The sequence below is a fragment of the Anser anser genome (genome assembly GCF_964211835.1).
Source record: "Anser anser genome assembly, chromosome: 1".
NCBI classification, from domain to species: domain Eukaryota; kingdom Metazoa; phylum Chordata; class Aves; order Anseriformes; family Anatidae; genus Anser; species Anser anser.
This window is the reverse complement of record NC_139720.1, coordinates 112,942,536-112,958,592: the sequence shown is the minus strand read 5'-3', so window position 1 is coordinate 112,958,592 and position 16,057 is coordinate 112,942,536. Positions and strand designations below refer to the sequence as shown.

The 16,057-nt window shown below is 42.4% G+C and overlaps 2 protein-coding genes across 11 annotated transcripts in view; one reads left to right on the top strand and one right to left on the bottom strand.

The window, feature by feature from the left end:
* Positions 1-3,787, top strand: part of GART (phosphoribosylglycinamide formyltransferase, phosphoribosylglycinamide synthetase, phosphoribosylaminoimidazole synthetase) — a 39,250-nt gene extending 35,463 nt beyond the window's left edge. For all 4 annotated transcript variants that reach the window (XM_083817798.1, XM_083817801.1, XM_083817800.1 and 1 more), the window contains 2 exons: positions 1,131-1,246; positions 2,389-3,787. In XM_083817798.1, the coding sequence (XP_083673924.1) occupies positions 1,131-1,246; positions 2,389-2,571 (299 nt within the window). In that variant the 3' untranslated portion in view covers positions 2,572-3,787. The remainder of the gene's footprint in view (positions 1-1,130; positions 1,247-2,388) is intronic.
* A 1,782-nt stretch (positions 3,788-5,569) lies between these two features.
* LOC310889761 (trifunctional purine biosynthetic protein adenosine-3-like) overlaps positions 5,570-16,057 on the bottom strand; it is a 26,042-nt gene continuing 15,554 nt past the window's right edge. For 4 of the 7 annotated variants that reach the window (XM_083817745.1, XM_083817743.1, XM_083817747.1 and 1 more), the window contains 9 exons: positions 14,442-14,640; positions 13,625-13,876; positions 13,181-13,333; positions 11,655-11,861; positions 10,722-10,865; positions 10,259-10,389; positions 8,597-8,738; positions 7,368-7,483; positions 5,570-6,821 (listed from right to left, as the gene is read on the bottom strand). In XM_083817745.1, coding sequence (XP_083673871.1) covers positions 6,549-6,821; positions 7,368-7,483; positions 8,597-8,738; positions 10,259-10,389; positions 10,722-10,865; positions 11,655-11,861; positions 13,181-13,333; positions 13,625-13,876; positions 14,442-14,640 — 1,617 coding nt within the window. In that variant the 3' untranslated portion in view covers positions 5,570-6,548. The other 3 variants (XM_083817746.1, XM_083817748.1, XM_083817749.1) reach the window with 3 other exon arrangements.

The window sequence follows — 16,057 nt, the reverse complement described above, 5'->3', positions numbered from 1 at the left end:
ATGGCCTTCACTTCACATTACAGAATCATATGAGTCTATTTCAGTACACTGCTGCCTCCGCCAGCATATGCCAGCTCAGCCTTACTGCTTGGCATTTCGGTGGTGTTCAGTGAATCCTGATGACATACAGCCTTCCTAAGCAGGAGGCATGGAGAGAGAGCGTGAGCGTAGCACACTGCGATATAAATAGTGCTGATGGTCATTTTCTTTTTTATCTTGCGAGGGTTTGTACTGAATCTAAGAGAAGATGCAGCGCTGCTAAGCACCTTTTGACTTCCCTCTGGCCCAGCGTTGGCAGGACAAGTTGTCACAGGCATGTTAGGAGCAGGCAGGGAAAGCGTGCCAGAAGAAAGAAAGTGTTCTGATGGTTTAACTGTGGCTTTGCTCGAATGGTGAGACCCTGAGGTCATGGATAGCCACTGTCTCCTGCTGTACAGCTAGGTAGGAGCTAAGGCATCGGCTTTCTCTTTTAAGGAAGATGTAAGGTGCAGGCTTCCCGGGGCTCTAACCGGCCCCACCTGGCCGAGCATTAAAGGTTACATTACCCATTTCGGGATCTCCTGGCCAACTTTCCGCATGGAAAGTAGAAGTGGTGGACAGGTGCTTGTCCAAAGGGCAGAGCGAAGGACTCCTCTTTGAACAGCTGTTGTCTTTCATTAAACCTAAACAGGTGTGGAGGAAAAGCCCGAGCTAAAGAATTTTTGCCTTGTCATAGGAGGCTGTTACATCATCTGAAACCACGCCAAGTTTCTTGAGGGTATTGAGTTTGTAAGAAAGAGGATTGTGCTTGTGAGGAAAGAAGAGAAGAACGAGATATAAAGGGAAAGGACAATGTTTTGTTTTTTTTAAAAAAAAAAAAATCCTAAATAGTCACTGGAGAAATATGCTTTAGCCATGGAGTTAATTGTACCTGATTGCTGTCTTTGATTTATTGAAATGGCGAGGCATTCTGACATGCTTTGAGCTGGTTATCTGTCAGTAACATCAAAAATAGCGTATGCAAAAGTCAGTTAATGCTTAGAAAAATCTTTTTCACAGATGTATATTGTTGCTCTGTTGATTATTGCTACTGTGAACACTCTGATAAGTCTGAATGCTAAAAGGCAATGACCTCACTTACTCTTTTCTAGGAAAAATATTGAACATCCACCCATCCCTGCTGCCTTCTTTCAAGGGAGCAAATGCCCACAAATTGGTGTTAGAAGCTGGCGTCCGAGTCACAGGCTGTACTGTACACTTTGTAGCTGTAAGTACTTCCTTCCTCCACTCTTTATAATTCACAAGTCTTAAGATTTTCATCTCAGAGCTTGTTTAGAAAACCCTTATAGCATCACGCTTGATTACCTTTTCTCCTTTGTTCATTCATACTGTTATTAGGCAATATAGTGCTTTAGTTTGTTGTCCCTGGAGAAGGAACTGGAACTGAATACAGGAGTTAAAGCTTTACCTAAGTTAACTTCATGAAGTATTTCACTGCTGCCATTCCATCAGTTGCAGTGAGGTACTAGTTCATATAATGCCTTGACTGATCCCAGAATTTTTATTAGTATGTGTCATCATCTACAACCTTCCTTATTTGTTGCTTTCAAGAAAAAAACAACGCTGGAAATGGCACAAGAAGTCTAGATTTTTTAAGAAGTAATCCCACATTTGTGCAAACAGAGAAAAACTTAACAATTTGTATAAATCAAAAATTAAGAAAACCAAAGCCCAGAGATCTCTCAACAGGGAAGATGTACGTGTTTATCAGTTCAGGGAGGTTTTTTTCCACCTTTTTTCATTCTCAGGGTGATAGTAACTATTCTTCATTCCTCTACTGCATTCTTCAGATTATCCTCTGCTTTTCCACTGCTCCTGAAATCTGTTTTCCGATTTGCTTTCCCTTGGAAAATGAAAAACTGTTTTTTCCAGTTAGAAAAAATGCATTCCTTTCTCCAAAACATGACTGTTGCTTTCTGTGTGGCAACGTCCTGAGAAACAATAACTAAACAGCAGGGATCTGCCTCGTTCACATGCAAAGGAAAGATCTGCTGGGTCCTCTAGTCTAGCTCTGTGCCAAAGCTGGCTAATTCACTTTTCTGAATTGAAATGTCATCATTTTGTCCAATTTAGCCTATCATGTCCTCAGTTAACATGGCTTTTGTTTTCTGTAGCAGAAACATTACTTGCCGCCTCTTTTACTTTGAAACCTACGCTTCTGATAGTTCCTCACAGGCTACTGCGTGTCAGCATCTTCTCTGTGTTCCTCACATTAGCCTATTTTCACGTTGTCTGTAATGACATAATGATAAACAGATCCCTGAGGCATCTGGATTACATTCATTGCTACGCATCCATGCCCCTCTCTCTCCTTCAACCATACAGACTTTCTGGCTATTGCTTTTACAGGAGGAGGTTGATGCTGGAGCAATCATTTTCCAAGAGGCAGTTCCCGTTAAGGTCGGTGACACAGTGGAGACCCTGTCCGAAAGGGTGAAGGAGGCTGAGCACCGAGCCTTCCCAGCTGCCCTGCAGCTTGTCGCCAGCGGGGCTGTACAGGTGGGGGATGCTGGCAAGATCTGCTGGAAGTAAGAGCAGCAAGTCCACAGAGCTCCTCAGGTGGTACAGCTGAGGTGCATTAGCTGCTCAAAACAGAGGTCACATTCTAATAACGTGTATTCACCTCACAAAGTGTTTTAAGCAAAGGATTTACCATTTCATGTGCTCAGTCAAATGGCTAAGGATTCAAAGTAAAATCAAGAGAAAGCCACAAATGGGAATGTTACGACAGGGGGCTGTTCTCAGTAGCTTCAGCTACAGCTCTGTTACATGCTTCCTATTTACGGTCACTTCCTTGGCCAACATTTCAGTTCTCAATCACTTTCTTCACAAAAAAAAACCAACAAAAAAGTCTTGGTTACAGAGACATCTAAACATCTGAGATTGACTTAAGAACATCACTTTGTCTCCAAACAGACCATACAGACTGTAACAGGGGATTCTCTTGTCACGTGCTGTGAAGTGTCTGTAAGGATGAGTAATGGCAGATAGTAAATTGGAAGTGATGGCCATAGGCAAAGACTTAACTCATAAAAATATATAGCCAAAACAAGAAAAACTGGCCTTACCCTTCCTGCAGATAACAAAGTGCACTTTTTTTTCCATCTAGTTTCTGTTTCAATGTTGGTAGATTCTGTCTGGCCTAGATTCTGGATGTATCCAATAACTTCAAATACTGAACCTGCGATCAGTCAGATCCTAATAGAATTAAACTTCTGCTGACCACTTGCCTTCAAGGATTTCCATATGAATCCACACAGTCCACACATGAATTCCCCTCAGAGATTTGTTCAGAACCAAAAAGGTAATTTTTTTTTCTGAATGAGCAGAAAGGGAATTAGTACAAGACAAAAATATCTTTTTGGCTTGTGAGACATTCTTCAATTCTGAAGAAGGTAAGTGCCTGTATTCTGGGAATTAGTATTTTCACCTAGAATAATACTGATGCAAACCCAGGAAATGTTGCAACTCTGAAAACAGTAAGGTTTTTTCATAGATGAATTCTTGTGAAAAAGCACCTGGTTTTCTTTTAATGTGTTGTAGCTGTGAAAACATTTTAATGTATTTACAAAAATAATCATTTTTGTCCTATACAAACCAGAAGTATCTGACTGCAGCCAATTATGTGTATTTTAGAACTACCCTTTACTACAGAGAAAACTGGTTATTGTTCTGTGCACTGATGTCCTTATGGTAATCTCAATTTGGATTTGAAATAAAGTCTAATAAAATTAAAGACTTAAATGTATCAAAATCTTTCCCTAAATTTCCTTTTCCAAGGGTATAAGCTGAAGGAGGAGTTTGTGAAAGAATCTAACTACATCTGCAGTGCAACGACTGCAGATCAGTTTCTGAGGTTACAGACGTGTGCAATCCTGCAAAAGTTAGTTATAATTCCGGAGCGTGGTGACCTTACTGTTCCCATGGCCAGATGGTCTGCGATGAAGAAGCTTGCTGACAAAGTATTCCTGTCATCTTCTGTCGCTGAGGATAAAGCTCAAGCGAATACAGAGAAAAATTACGTGGTCAAATTTAATGTGCGTGTAAAAGGCAAAGAATAAAAGCCAAATCTTCATCAGAGCATTTTTCTGTACAAACCTACCTTTGCAGAAGAAAGCTGTCCCCACAGGCCAACTGCCCGCCAAGGCTTGCAATCCAGTCAGTCTCGGGGAGAATGTAAGAGAGGCAGGGAGCATCCAGCTCTGCCTGGGGTGCAGTCTGCACAAGTTCAGTACTAGCTGTGACACAGCACATCTCTTACAAGTCAAAAAGAAATCAGTCTTAAATGAATTCACACTCTGGTGTTACTTGTTCCACCAGTGGTGAAATCACCACCAGTGCAGCTAGTAAGTAAAACATTGATATAAGCAGTTTGATCCCTGACAGAAAGGCCAAAAGCAGAAGACATGGCAACCTCAAATCCAATATCCCACTCCATCGCAGACATCTTGAGCAAGACTCAGGTGTTTTGCTGTCTAAGAATGATGACGAGTGGGATTTAAGCACCTATCTGCATTTCTGCAAATTTGTAAAAGGGAAGTTTGTTGTGAACTGTGCCTTAAACTGCTAAAAAAGCATAGTCTGTAAAAAGAATTGATTAAAAGACCACACCCAGTCCCCCAGGGATGCCTCGAACACAGAGGAAGTTGTTCGATACCGCGGTGATAGCCTAGAGAACTGTTAGAGCACAATAACTGGCGTCCTATTCTCTTTTAACAGTTTATTAATTAGGTTTTGAAACATCACTCATGCTTGGTATGCAAGCCAAATAGTATACAACATTAAGTTAATATACAACATTAAGTTACAACACGGTTGTAACAGGCCAAGAGCAAAATAAGCAGCGTGTTTATCATAAATATTAACTATAAATACCAAACATTTGTTAATCTCTCCTTGTTACAGTTCTTCCTATTCCTCCTAGATCATGAAAATACACGTTCCTTGCTCCCATTGTTGGAGTGCAAAAGCCAAATACAGATTTCTGTACAGAAATGGCAGAGCTTGCAGGCAAGAAGCTGAATTCCCCTTCCTTCCCCTTCCACCCTGCACTGAAACAGTGGAAGCTACACATTAAATAAGTAAATACTTCGGATGTTTTAAATGGAGCTGACTCATGCTCTCAAACAGCCTGACATGGCCAAGAGCCAGTTGTACAGTATGTCCCTTACTCGTACAGTACATGTAATTCCAAAACAATGCTTTTTTTTTTGTTTTTCACTGCATCTGACGGCTGTTAGTGATCCCTCCCCTGGAAGTTCAGCTCTGGCTACTTCTTTTCTAGTTTGTTCAAGTAATTTCTTAGCTAGATTTCCTCCTCTCATTTATGTTACTTTGCATGCAAGTCATTATCCTGGCAGAGAGATATAAAGCTTCCCACAGAAAAACGTTTTATTTAACAGCAGCGACTCTTTGGGCCAAGCCAATCATTAAGTCAGCAGAAAGAAAAACTCAAGATTTTCCTGCCACGGCAAGTCAAGCTGTGGCTATCCCGCGGGTTTCACAGACGGAGGAAGAAAAATGTCTGAAATCTGGTTATTATTTCTAGTCCCTCTAACCAATTTTCCGCCCCTCAAGATCCAAATGTTTTAGTATGAAATTCTGGGAATGTCTGTCTGCTCCCCCTTTCGAGGAACAGGGCAAAGTGCCTAGAGTTATGTTCAATGTGCACTATTATTTTGTACTGACAAATGATCCATGAAGGGCAGCTTGTTTCATTTTGTTTTGCCTTCAGAAAAGTTCCCTGCCTTGCTGGCAGCTCACTAGACATCTCTATTTGTTAAAAGGGCCCACAAAAGGGTTTTGCTTCAACACTAGTTTCCCTGCCCACTTTTGCCTGCTTAAAAGCACAACACCAGATCAAAGAGCTGGTAGCAGCAGTTTTGAAATTTGTCCATCCACAGGAGTTAAAACACATTGAGGGCTGAATTACTAGGAATCACATACTCCACATTACTCTCACACCCTGTTGGTGAAATTGGTCCAGTGTAGCTTGAAAACACGAATAAACACCCCTCCCACAAAACTACGCCTTCATTCCTAAGGCTTGGTCACCCCGCACACACCGTGCCAGGCGGGGGCCCACTTCTGATCTGCCCCAACACATCCGACCTCCTCCACCCGAGGAGCTGGTCACCATGCTGTGGTTCCTTCGTGAAGCTCTTCGTGCTCCGCAATGTGATGCGGCCAACAAAAATTAATCCCTTAGAAGAATTAATTTCCCTCTGAAGCACTAGCCCACTTCGGCAGGTTAAGCCCCCTCTTTGCTTTGTAGCACAGTATCTCCTTTGCAGATGAAAACCAACAAAGAAATTCGAGATCTGAAATGAGCTTGGCTCCCACAGCCAATTTTGCAAAAGGTATAACTAAGGCTGCAAGCTAAGGGGAAGGAGATCGTGGCTCAGAATGGGAACTCACAACAGCGATATGCCTGCAGGCCAAGCCAAGCGCGTCAAGGGAAGGAAGGAGGTAGGACAGGCCAGCGGAGAGCAAGCCGCCCATCAGCCTGCCTACACCACATCATTTTCCTGTGGCTCCAGCATCACGGGAGAGGAAGCGCAGTCACTCTTCTCCCCTTGAAGGCACAGACTTTGTCCCTCTTGTTTCCAGCGGGTTTTACCGTCAGCTCCTAGCTGCACTGCTCCGCTGGCCACCAGCTGCAGGGCGATGGGAAAAGCCCGGCACTCGGCTTCTTTAACCCTCTCCGACAGCGTCTCCTCGGTGTCATCTGCCTTCACGGATACCAGCTCCTGGTGGATCACGGCTTTGGGGCAAGACTCCTCCTGCAACAGAGATTGGAAGTCTTTTTAGAAGAGGCAGGTTAATGGTGTCAGTGAGGGTATGGAGGGTGTAGACAGGGCAAAGAAAGTCTTGTGAGATGCTTCAGTAGGCACAGATGTAGCTGTGGGGAAGTTCATCTAGAGGGCCACCTCCATTAAGGGTGCATACATTACATTAGGGGGTAGAGTGGGGAGAGAGACGTGGGCTAGAAGATTCAGAGGACAGTTTGCTGAGGGTAGGAGAAACTGGGAAAAAAGCCCATAAAATGAAGGAAGAAGGCAAGACCTCAAGAAACCACAAATAAGGGGGTCAGAGGATTGAAACAAGGCAAGCAAAATGTGATGGAGGGGCAAGGCCTGCAAAGGGTCTCCCCAAACAGTGTAAAGCTGTCTTTCCAAATGCAAAGGAACCCCCACGTGTTGTACCTGGTAACATTCCCAAGATCTGTACACAGTCTTGTTACCTCATCCTGCTTCTGCCTTCAGAAAGGGGAAAAAAGGCAAATTCCTTTTCATAACTTCCTCGCTGTTAGGTAAGAGGACACCTACCAGGACAAAATGCACAGTGCAGCCTGTGACTTTGAATCCAGTTTGCAGGGATTGCTGACGGACATTTCCACCCTTGATTGCTGGGAAAAGCGATGGGGAAGCATTCAGAATTTTCCCTATACATTGGTGTGAGAGAAAAGAAAAATCAATTTGAAAGGAATTCCCCGTGAAGTGGGATGTGATCATCAGTTCATAACAACAGCAGTCAGCACTGTTCAGGAGTTCAAATGGTCCCAGTAGCAGTCAGGATGCAACAGGGCACGTTCATGTTTAAAAGCAAAAAATGGATGTGGCGTTATGATCTCTTAAGAAATCTGCTCTGATCTGAGGAAATACTACTCTTCCAGGAACACAAGAGATGGTGGGCAGGCTTTGCCAGGCAAGCATGTTTCAGCTGAGGCCAGGACCTCATTTGCTGTTGCAGCGATGGATGGCCAGAGAGAATCACGAGTCTCTCCCCTCTCAGATGACCAGCCCTCGTGCTGCAGACAAGGGGCTTGGAAGCAGAGGACTTCACACTGCAGCCTCATGCTGAGCCCCTGCACAGACGGAGGCCATTCTCGCTGGAAACATGATTCCCAGAGAAGCCTGTCCACGTGCAACCTGCACGGTCAAAAATGTCTGAGCAAGGCCTCAGGAATCGGTACGTGGTGCCCAGTGCCAAGAGGAGACAGGAGCATGCACTCCCTCCTCTACTGGTCTGGGTGTCTGTAAAGAAAACTCTGCCCCAGAGTAGAGCAGAGCCATCCTCACCCAGGGAGCTGCAGTGGCTGTGTGTCCAGCAAGCAGCACCGAGCAGTGCTAAGTGCAGCCCTAGGAGGGGGACGCATTAAGAAATCACCTCCCCTTGCAGTCTTCTGTAAAATGACTGCAGGGAGCAAGTTTGGCACGACTCCCCAGCGTAACTCCTGGACAGACAACACCGAACGAAACTTCTGCCTGTTCCACAGGCACTTCTCCTTCCCAGTAGGAAGGCAGACTGACCAACTCCATGACACTGCTTTTGCCCCTCTGTTACTTGTGTCAGCACAGGGCACTTCACTGCCAGTGCACAGAGTTGCTGGCTGGAAGGAATGGAACCAAATGGCAGCCCCACCGATTTACGTGCAATCCTCAGTGTAGGAAGGCTGAGAGAGCTTTAACTGGAAGATGAAAAAATGTGACTGTAATCCTAGTAAAACTAAGCATCTGTATTTTAATTTCTCTTTTACAGAGTTATAGTTTCTTACCTTTCCATTTTCTGAGAAAAGGACTGGACAGAATTCTCATAAATCCTGAAAGACATATCAGTTCAACAGCAAATTCTTCAAGAACTTGGTCGATTGTGCTGTCAAACTCAGAGCGACTCCCATATAACTTATGATCAATCACCTAAAACATTAAAACACATCAAGAGCTATATCATGTGAATGAGAGTAGCTACTTGAGCAACAAAGACAAAACAGAACAGATTCATTCCAGGGCACTCAAAGACTTAGAGTTACGAGCTTGCACATTATTCAGGATATCTGTGATTTTCCTGTTCATATCAACGTTCCTGGGAACACCCCAATCACTTGCTAGTTAACACAGGTTATTTCTCACAAAATGCTTTCTACTACATGTAGAAAATCTGCACACAAAAAGATCAAGAGTGGAAAAAAAAAAAACTTGGGTAATGTGGTATAGAAGAAAATAAGGGGGAAGGAATAAGGAAATAAGGGGGAATCTTCAGAAGATATTGATCTCTGGAATGTCTGGCTGAAGACTAGAATAATAATCAGCATCATCACCAGTCAGTCTGTAGGTGCTTACTGAAAATCATGAATTTATCTAGAAAGACAACAAACTGACTGGACATCCCATGTAATGGGAGGAGTTAAGTGTTGTTTTAGTTCTACTCAGCCCCTTTGCCCCAATTCCCCACATAACTGTTGATTCCTGACTGCTCACAAAGACATTCAAATAAGGGGCTGCAGAGCCTTCATACTCTTACCTATGAAAATATGAATGAATTTTAACATAATGTAACTTTTTTTTTCCTCCAGTCTTTATACTGCCAGAAAAAAAAAAAAAAAGAAGTAATATGGATCCTACTCATCTGTTAAGGAAGCTTGCTGAAAACTTTTTAATGCATGGAGAGCCTTTAACAGCATTTATTGCCATATGCGTATAGCTGTACACATGCAGTAACTGCTTCAAAACATTAAAGATTAAGAAAGAGGGGTTCCTGGTGGGCTACGTTTGAAATCACAAATCATTCAATGTTTTCAAATGCCACCTTCTCTGCTTTGCCAAATATGATGGCACGATGTTATTCTCTTTCTATATCTTTGCTTTAAGAAACAAACCAGTAAAAGTTTCCATAACACTTCACTGACCAAAAGTAGAATAGACTTGGATGGTGCTGCTGAAAATGACTGAGCACACAGGATGAAGGTCTTTCTAAGAAGGGATGAGCTGAGGAGACAACATGCTTATGTGTTTTGCAGAGCCTGAAATCTTACTGATTTCTCTTAGAGCTGTAATTTGCTTGGGCTACAATTTCAGACTGAAATCATCAAAGCACTTGCAAAAGTAAAACGTAAGCATACCGATTTCAGTGAGATTTAAGCACATCTCTAACCGTAGGCACGTGCTTATTTTAAGTCTCTTCCTAACTCTGGACTGTAACGCTCACTGAAGAGACAGGAGAGACACACACAGCCTCCAGTGAGCGCTGTGTTAGGCCCATACAGCTTCCAGTGCTGTCTCTGATGATAATTTTGACAGTTCTGTGCTACATCCACTTATCTACACAGAAGATCTAAACAGATGTGAAACATGAATTCTCACCAAGCGTTACATTACAGACCTACAGATTCAGTAAGTGTGAGCTGGTGATATAAAGGAAAGGAAACGGGTGCCTTTACCCTGGTGGGAATCCCAGCACGGGCTGCATTTCGTAGCTCCTCCACACCAGACTTGTTGGAGATGACAAGCACAACTTGAGCGCAACTGCCTGGTTCTTTGGCATAACTGATGAGCGCAGCAAGATTTGTGCCTCAAAGGGAAAGAGAGCAAACATTTACGATATAGACGAGCATCTGTATCACTGAGAAGTGACTCTTAGCCCTCTTTATATATTAAAAATCTTTGTTTCAAGGATTGCACAAATGGAAGAGGAGAAAGCAATTTATGCAGTAATAAAGTTCATTTGTTAAGCAGTACTAAACACCTTCTTGACTGCCAGTCAAAACGCAGCTCTGGTTTTAGAAGGCTCCATAGATTCCATGAAAGAAAAAGTCAAGGCAAATGAATTTACATCAGGGCTGACTTCAGCCTCTACTTTGTGTGAACATTTCTCTGCGTATCTGATGATAAATGAAAGCTCACCTGTTCCAGAGACGAGAACAGCTACTTTAACTTTGTTCCTTCTGGGCTGGTGTTGACTCTCTACAACAGCGTTATTCAGCAGGTGCTGGGGGCTGCTGAGCTGCAGAGCTTCAAGAAGATTCTTGACTTTGATGTGAGAACCTCCTCCAAATACATGAGGAAAACAAAAGTAAAATACTTCAGATCTTACTTTCCCATCTAAATTTACTTGGTACAGTTCATTAATCATACGTTTCAATTGAAAAAAACCTATCAGCAATGAATTTATGCTAGCACTAACTGAACTAGAAAAATGTATACAGATTGAATGAACAACTCAGGCTAGTTGTGCTGACCTCTTTTGTGCTAGTCACTTGCAGAATGAAGACTTACTACCACCTGTGACTGCACACAGCTGTGGCCTATCCTCGGCCTTTATGTGGGATCCATGTGAGTTGGGAAGGGGCTGGAAAGGAGGTGTGTTGATTACCATGATTGTGGTAAAATACAGTTGACTAAATAATGTTAAAGTCCTTACAGACAGTCATCAGAAGGATTTCCTCAAGTCTCAGCCAGAACCTAAGTAAGGCACTATTCAAGTAATGTCACTCTGAAAACAAGTAATTCGCTTCTCAAAGTATTTAATAATGAAATCTAGTTGTGAAGGCACCAAGTAGCCTCAAGCCTAGCAAAATGACAGGAGATAGATGTGAACTATACAAAATTTGCAACAGAACAGCTCCTACAGAACTGAGCACAACTTGTACCTCCCAGGAGATGCTCAGGGCTTCACAGAATCACATTTAAACAACTCACCCTCTGTCAAGTTAAAAATAAATAGCGCACACCTAGGTGGAAACGTCTCTGAACAAGGAGACAGGTGAATCTTATGCTTTCAGTCAAAGCATACTATTTAATTTTTTTGTCTTCATTTCCACTAAGACACCTGCTAACCTGTGTGACAAGGGGCAACAACTTCCCCAATCAGCCAAGCTTCCTCATGTCTCTGTACATCCTTGAGAACATGCTGGGCCAGCTCCTTCTGCACAACCAAGACTGCACCAATCCCGCAATTAAATGTCCAAGCCATCTCCTCCTCAGAGAGGTTTCCCTCTTTGTAAAGCCAGCAGAAGATTTCAGGAATCTTCCAACTAAGTGCATCTGAAAAAAAAAGATTGAAAATTGGATATGGTCAGCACAAATGTTTGCTACCCATTTGCTGTTACACACAATGGTATATTAAGAGCTGATAGACACACATTCTTGATATTTTAAGATATAAGATATTTTAGATTTTTTAAGTGCCCAGTGAGGACACTGACCCAACTTCCAGTAATGCTTATGGGTGCTGCTTAGGCAGAGGTTTCTTGACACCATTTGAGCAAGAAAAGAGATCTCTAGGCTTTCTGAGAACATGTAGGAAATGATGGCGAGTTAAAAATACCCATCCTTGATCAGGCAGAAAGACAAAGCTACAAATGACTTACATCTTCTGTAAGAGATACAAAAGCCACAGGACAAACTATCTTCTGGCTTTTAGGGGCTATCTAAGCAGTTCCTAGTCTTCTGTTTCAAAGAAACAATGATTGGTATATGTGCATACTTAGGTGTGTTGGCAGGCAGACTGGAAGAGGGCTCATTGGTGGGAAGCATGGTTGGGCTTTCACAGTGACCCTACTCATGCAGGCATGTCCTTAGGTTCTCTGTGGAAAGCTTGATGGTATAGACTTACCACTTTGACTTCACTTTAGAAAACTAACAATCCCCTTGGATTGTTAACTTGTCTATGGTTCTAGCCACTCATAAGCAGGCTGGGCACCACTTTAGTAAGCTGAGTTTATTTCTCTTCTTTCTAATTCTAGAGAAGTACAGACACCTTCCTTCTCCCCTTCCCATCACCTTAATATTTTTGGACTCTCATCAAGATGTGTGGTTGTTGTTGTTTTACATTTTTGGTTTGGTTGGGGGGTGTTGTTTTAACTTCCTAATACTGTTCCCAATTTTGGCTTCAATAGAAGAAGTTTCAACTTAGATGTCAAATTCTAATCTGTTGTGAAGAAGTTACTACCAACCACAAAATTGCACTAAGTGTTCGTGTCTGTGTACACACTGTGGAGTAAGTTACGCAAATTAGTTATCTCAACAAGCTTCACTGTTTGGTTGAAATTATTGAATTATTATGGAGAGAGATTTTGCAGAGTACACAATTTTCTCAAATCCCTTTTGTCCTAGGGATAAGCTGCCTTCAAACTCTCCTTAAATTTCCCCGCTCCAACAAGAGGGTGGTGCTCATCAGTTGATGCTTACTCGAAATAGGAATGTTTTTGGCTGTCTGTTTGGGAAGGTTGACTTTGGGTTGTTCAGTCTCCAGCTTTGTATACACAAAACATTTCTGAGGGTCTCTACAGCTGAAGCTGAAAAGTCAAGTCTATGCTGTATATAAATTTTGTCAAACAGAAAGAGCCATCTTTGATATTTACCCAGGACAGCACTGACATGTTCTGGCAGGACTCTGGAGATGCCTTCCAGCAACCCTTCCTCAGCAATAAAGGCAAAAGCCTTCACGTGCCCTGAGCGAAGAACAGGCAGCAAAGACGGACTGTACAGTTTTGCTGGGGTCAGCAATATATCTCCTGCAAACAAAAGTGTCAGTTCAATCAGTTTGTTAAAAAAATCATTAGGCAGTTAGTGGGAATGCTTCTCTGAACAGGTTCCTTTCTGATCTGTGTGGCAGACAGCCTTGGGAAGTATCAAACTGCACTGGTCCTCTCTCCCAAAACTAAGGAAGCAAGACATATACCTACCCCAAAGACTGAATAACCCTAATCCGTCTTGAAATAAACAACTCTTGGCAGCACCTAGTTATGGAAATGTCTGGACACAATTCATTTGGAGGTTTGCTTTTGAGAAAGAAGATGTCGTACCTAGAGTCTTGTCACCGCAGCTGCCAGGCGCTGGGGAGGAGTAGTGTAAGGAGGACATTAAGAGTATCTTCCTTATGATGCTAAAGCCACGGCCATGAATCGCAGAAGAGGCCAGTCCAATAAATACATCTTCCTCATCAGCCCCTTGCAGCCCCAAAAGCATCTGCCCTCGCTCCACTGCACCAACCACAAAGCCAGCCAGGTCATACTCTCCAGAAGAATACATGCCAGTCACCTCAGCCATCTCCCTGCCTAAATGGGGAGAAAAAAGCAGTCAGCACTACCTGTAAACACGTTTTATTGATAACTTTAAATCTACGGCATCTCCTAAAATAGACAATGTATCCAGGACAGCTGTAGAGACATACAGCCTAAGGAGCACATTCAGATGCATTTTAAAAATTCTTCTCAGTTTCTTAGCTCATGGCTTCAACAAAACAAAGCTTTATGAACTTACTGAAAGAATAAAGTATTCTTGCATTTCATGCTGCTTATCTGACACTTTCTTCTATGATGGAGTATCAGAGGGAATGAAAACATGTAGCACTTCAAGAATGTAAGGCACAGGGAATTTTGCTGTCCTTTATACAAGGATAAAAAAGAGACAGGATCCAAATGCACGAATAGCAAAGATCATCCCTCTGTGCTTACCCATTTTAGAAATGAGGAAGAGTTTGTGCCCAAATGCTTGCCTTTTTTTTTCCCCAAACAGAAATCAAATGTTCCAACATCACATAATTGTTCTGCCTACAAATTCTATTCACTAATAATCATTTTAACGTCAGAACCTTCAAATATCAAAGAAGTGTGTTCATACCTAGGAAAGCACATCCTGCATTTCTGCATGCTTCAGCTATTCCTTCTTTGATTGTTTGAGTCACATCGACATCAAGTTTGCCACAGGCAAAATAGGTGAGGAAGAAGAGGGGCTCTGCTCCTTGAGCCAGGATGTCATTGACACACACGGCAACCAGGTCCTGCCCTATGGTGTCATGTCTCTTACACGCTTGTGCAACCTGCAAAACGTGGTAGGGACCAGCAGTGGTGACAACAGATATGCAGAACTCAGATGTCAATCAGACAAATAAGCAGATATTTTCTTTTCCCTGATAAGAATCACAACATAAAACACCATGGAAAATACCTAGTAGACCAAGAGAAAACAGATATTTTCTCACAAAAAAAAAAGAAAAATCCTTTTTTTTTTTTTAAAGATTAATTCAAATTCTAACTTCAGCTACCCATAAATTGTCATTTGGGGTTGTTTGTTTGCTTGCTTTTTTGGAATGCTATGTCAAATCCAGAATAAGGGGTGTCTGAAAGCAATTAGTAGTTCCTGGGACATCCAACCTACAGAACATCCTAGCAATTTCTGAAAATAAGACCAGGTTGCTTAAACATTATTGTGTGTTTTGCTTTACTTTTGCCTACTAATTTCACTGGGCTACACAAGAAAACTGAAACAATGTCATTAAGTAGTTTTCTTGTTCTTCTCCAAGCCCACAAGGAATGAGATTCTCCTCTCCCACCCTCCACAAGGAGTCTTTTCATCCCAGCTATCTCGTATCACAGACAACAACGTGGGCCTGGTCTATAGGCTTCTTTGAAAGGTGGGTCTTCCACAAGGCAACATCCTGTTTCCTTCAGGAAGGCTGTTATTGGGTTTAGAATAAATAAATAAATAAATAAATAAATAAATAAATAATCAAGGTTTTTGCATCCTACAAGTAATGAAACCTAATTCAGGCATCATAGTTTCTACAAAGTGGTGACATTTACACCACTTTAATATAAACAGAAGTTTCTACACTGCTAGGGATACACCAGAGCAATTCCGTTTGCACCAGCTGCTGATGTAGATGTACTGTTCCAACTCACACAGTGCGATTTATCTTTGTTAGTTACCACTTCAGGGTCTGAAACAGGACAAAAACTGCATATGTATGGATAAATTTTCAAGGTAACTACCTTTTACTAAAAATGCTGTATCAGTTTAGTTATACCAGTACAGAAAAAAAAAAAAACCAGTACTGAAGGACAGGCAATGGCAAAATGCAGATGAATACTATCACAGGCTTCAAAGTGATAACAGAGCAACACCTACACAAAATTGGAGTTTGATTTACAAGCCTGACTTCTTTCACCAGCTCGTTGACTTAGAAGTGCTGTGGAAACCAGTCAGCTGACGTCCTTTGTTGCATTATAACAACTCCCTCCCGCTGATCCAGTAACAATTCATATAGGCATTGGACAACTCGTTTTGGACAAGTGAGGGTCTTGGGAACAGTCTGTATAAACACTGTTGGGAGTGTCTCTCTGCCATGCTTATGGACAAATACCCACAAGAACCAGCACCAATCGCTTTTTTATGCTCAGAGGTGTTCAGGAATGTACAACTGCAAAAGGCTGCCTGGTTTATGTTCGGCCTCCTGC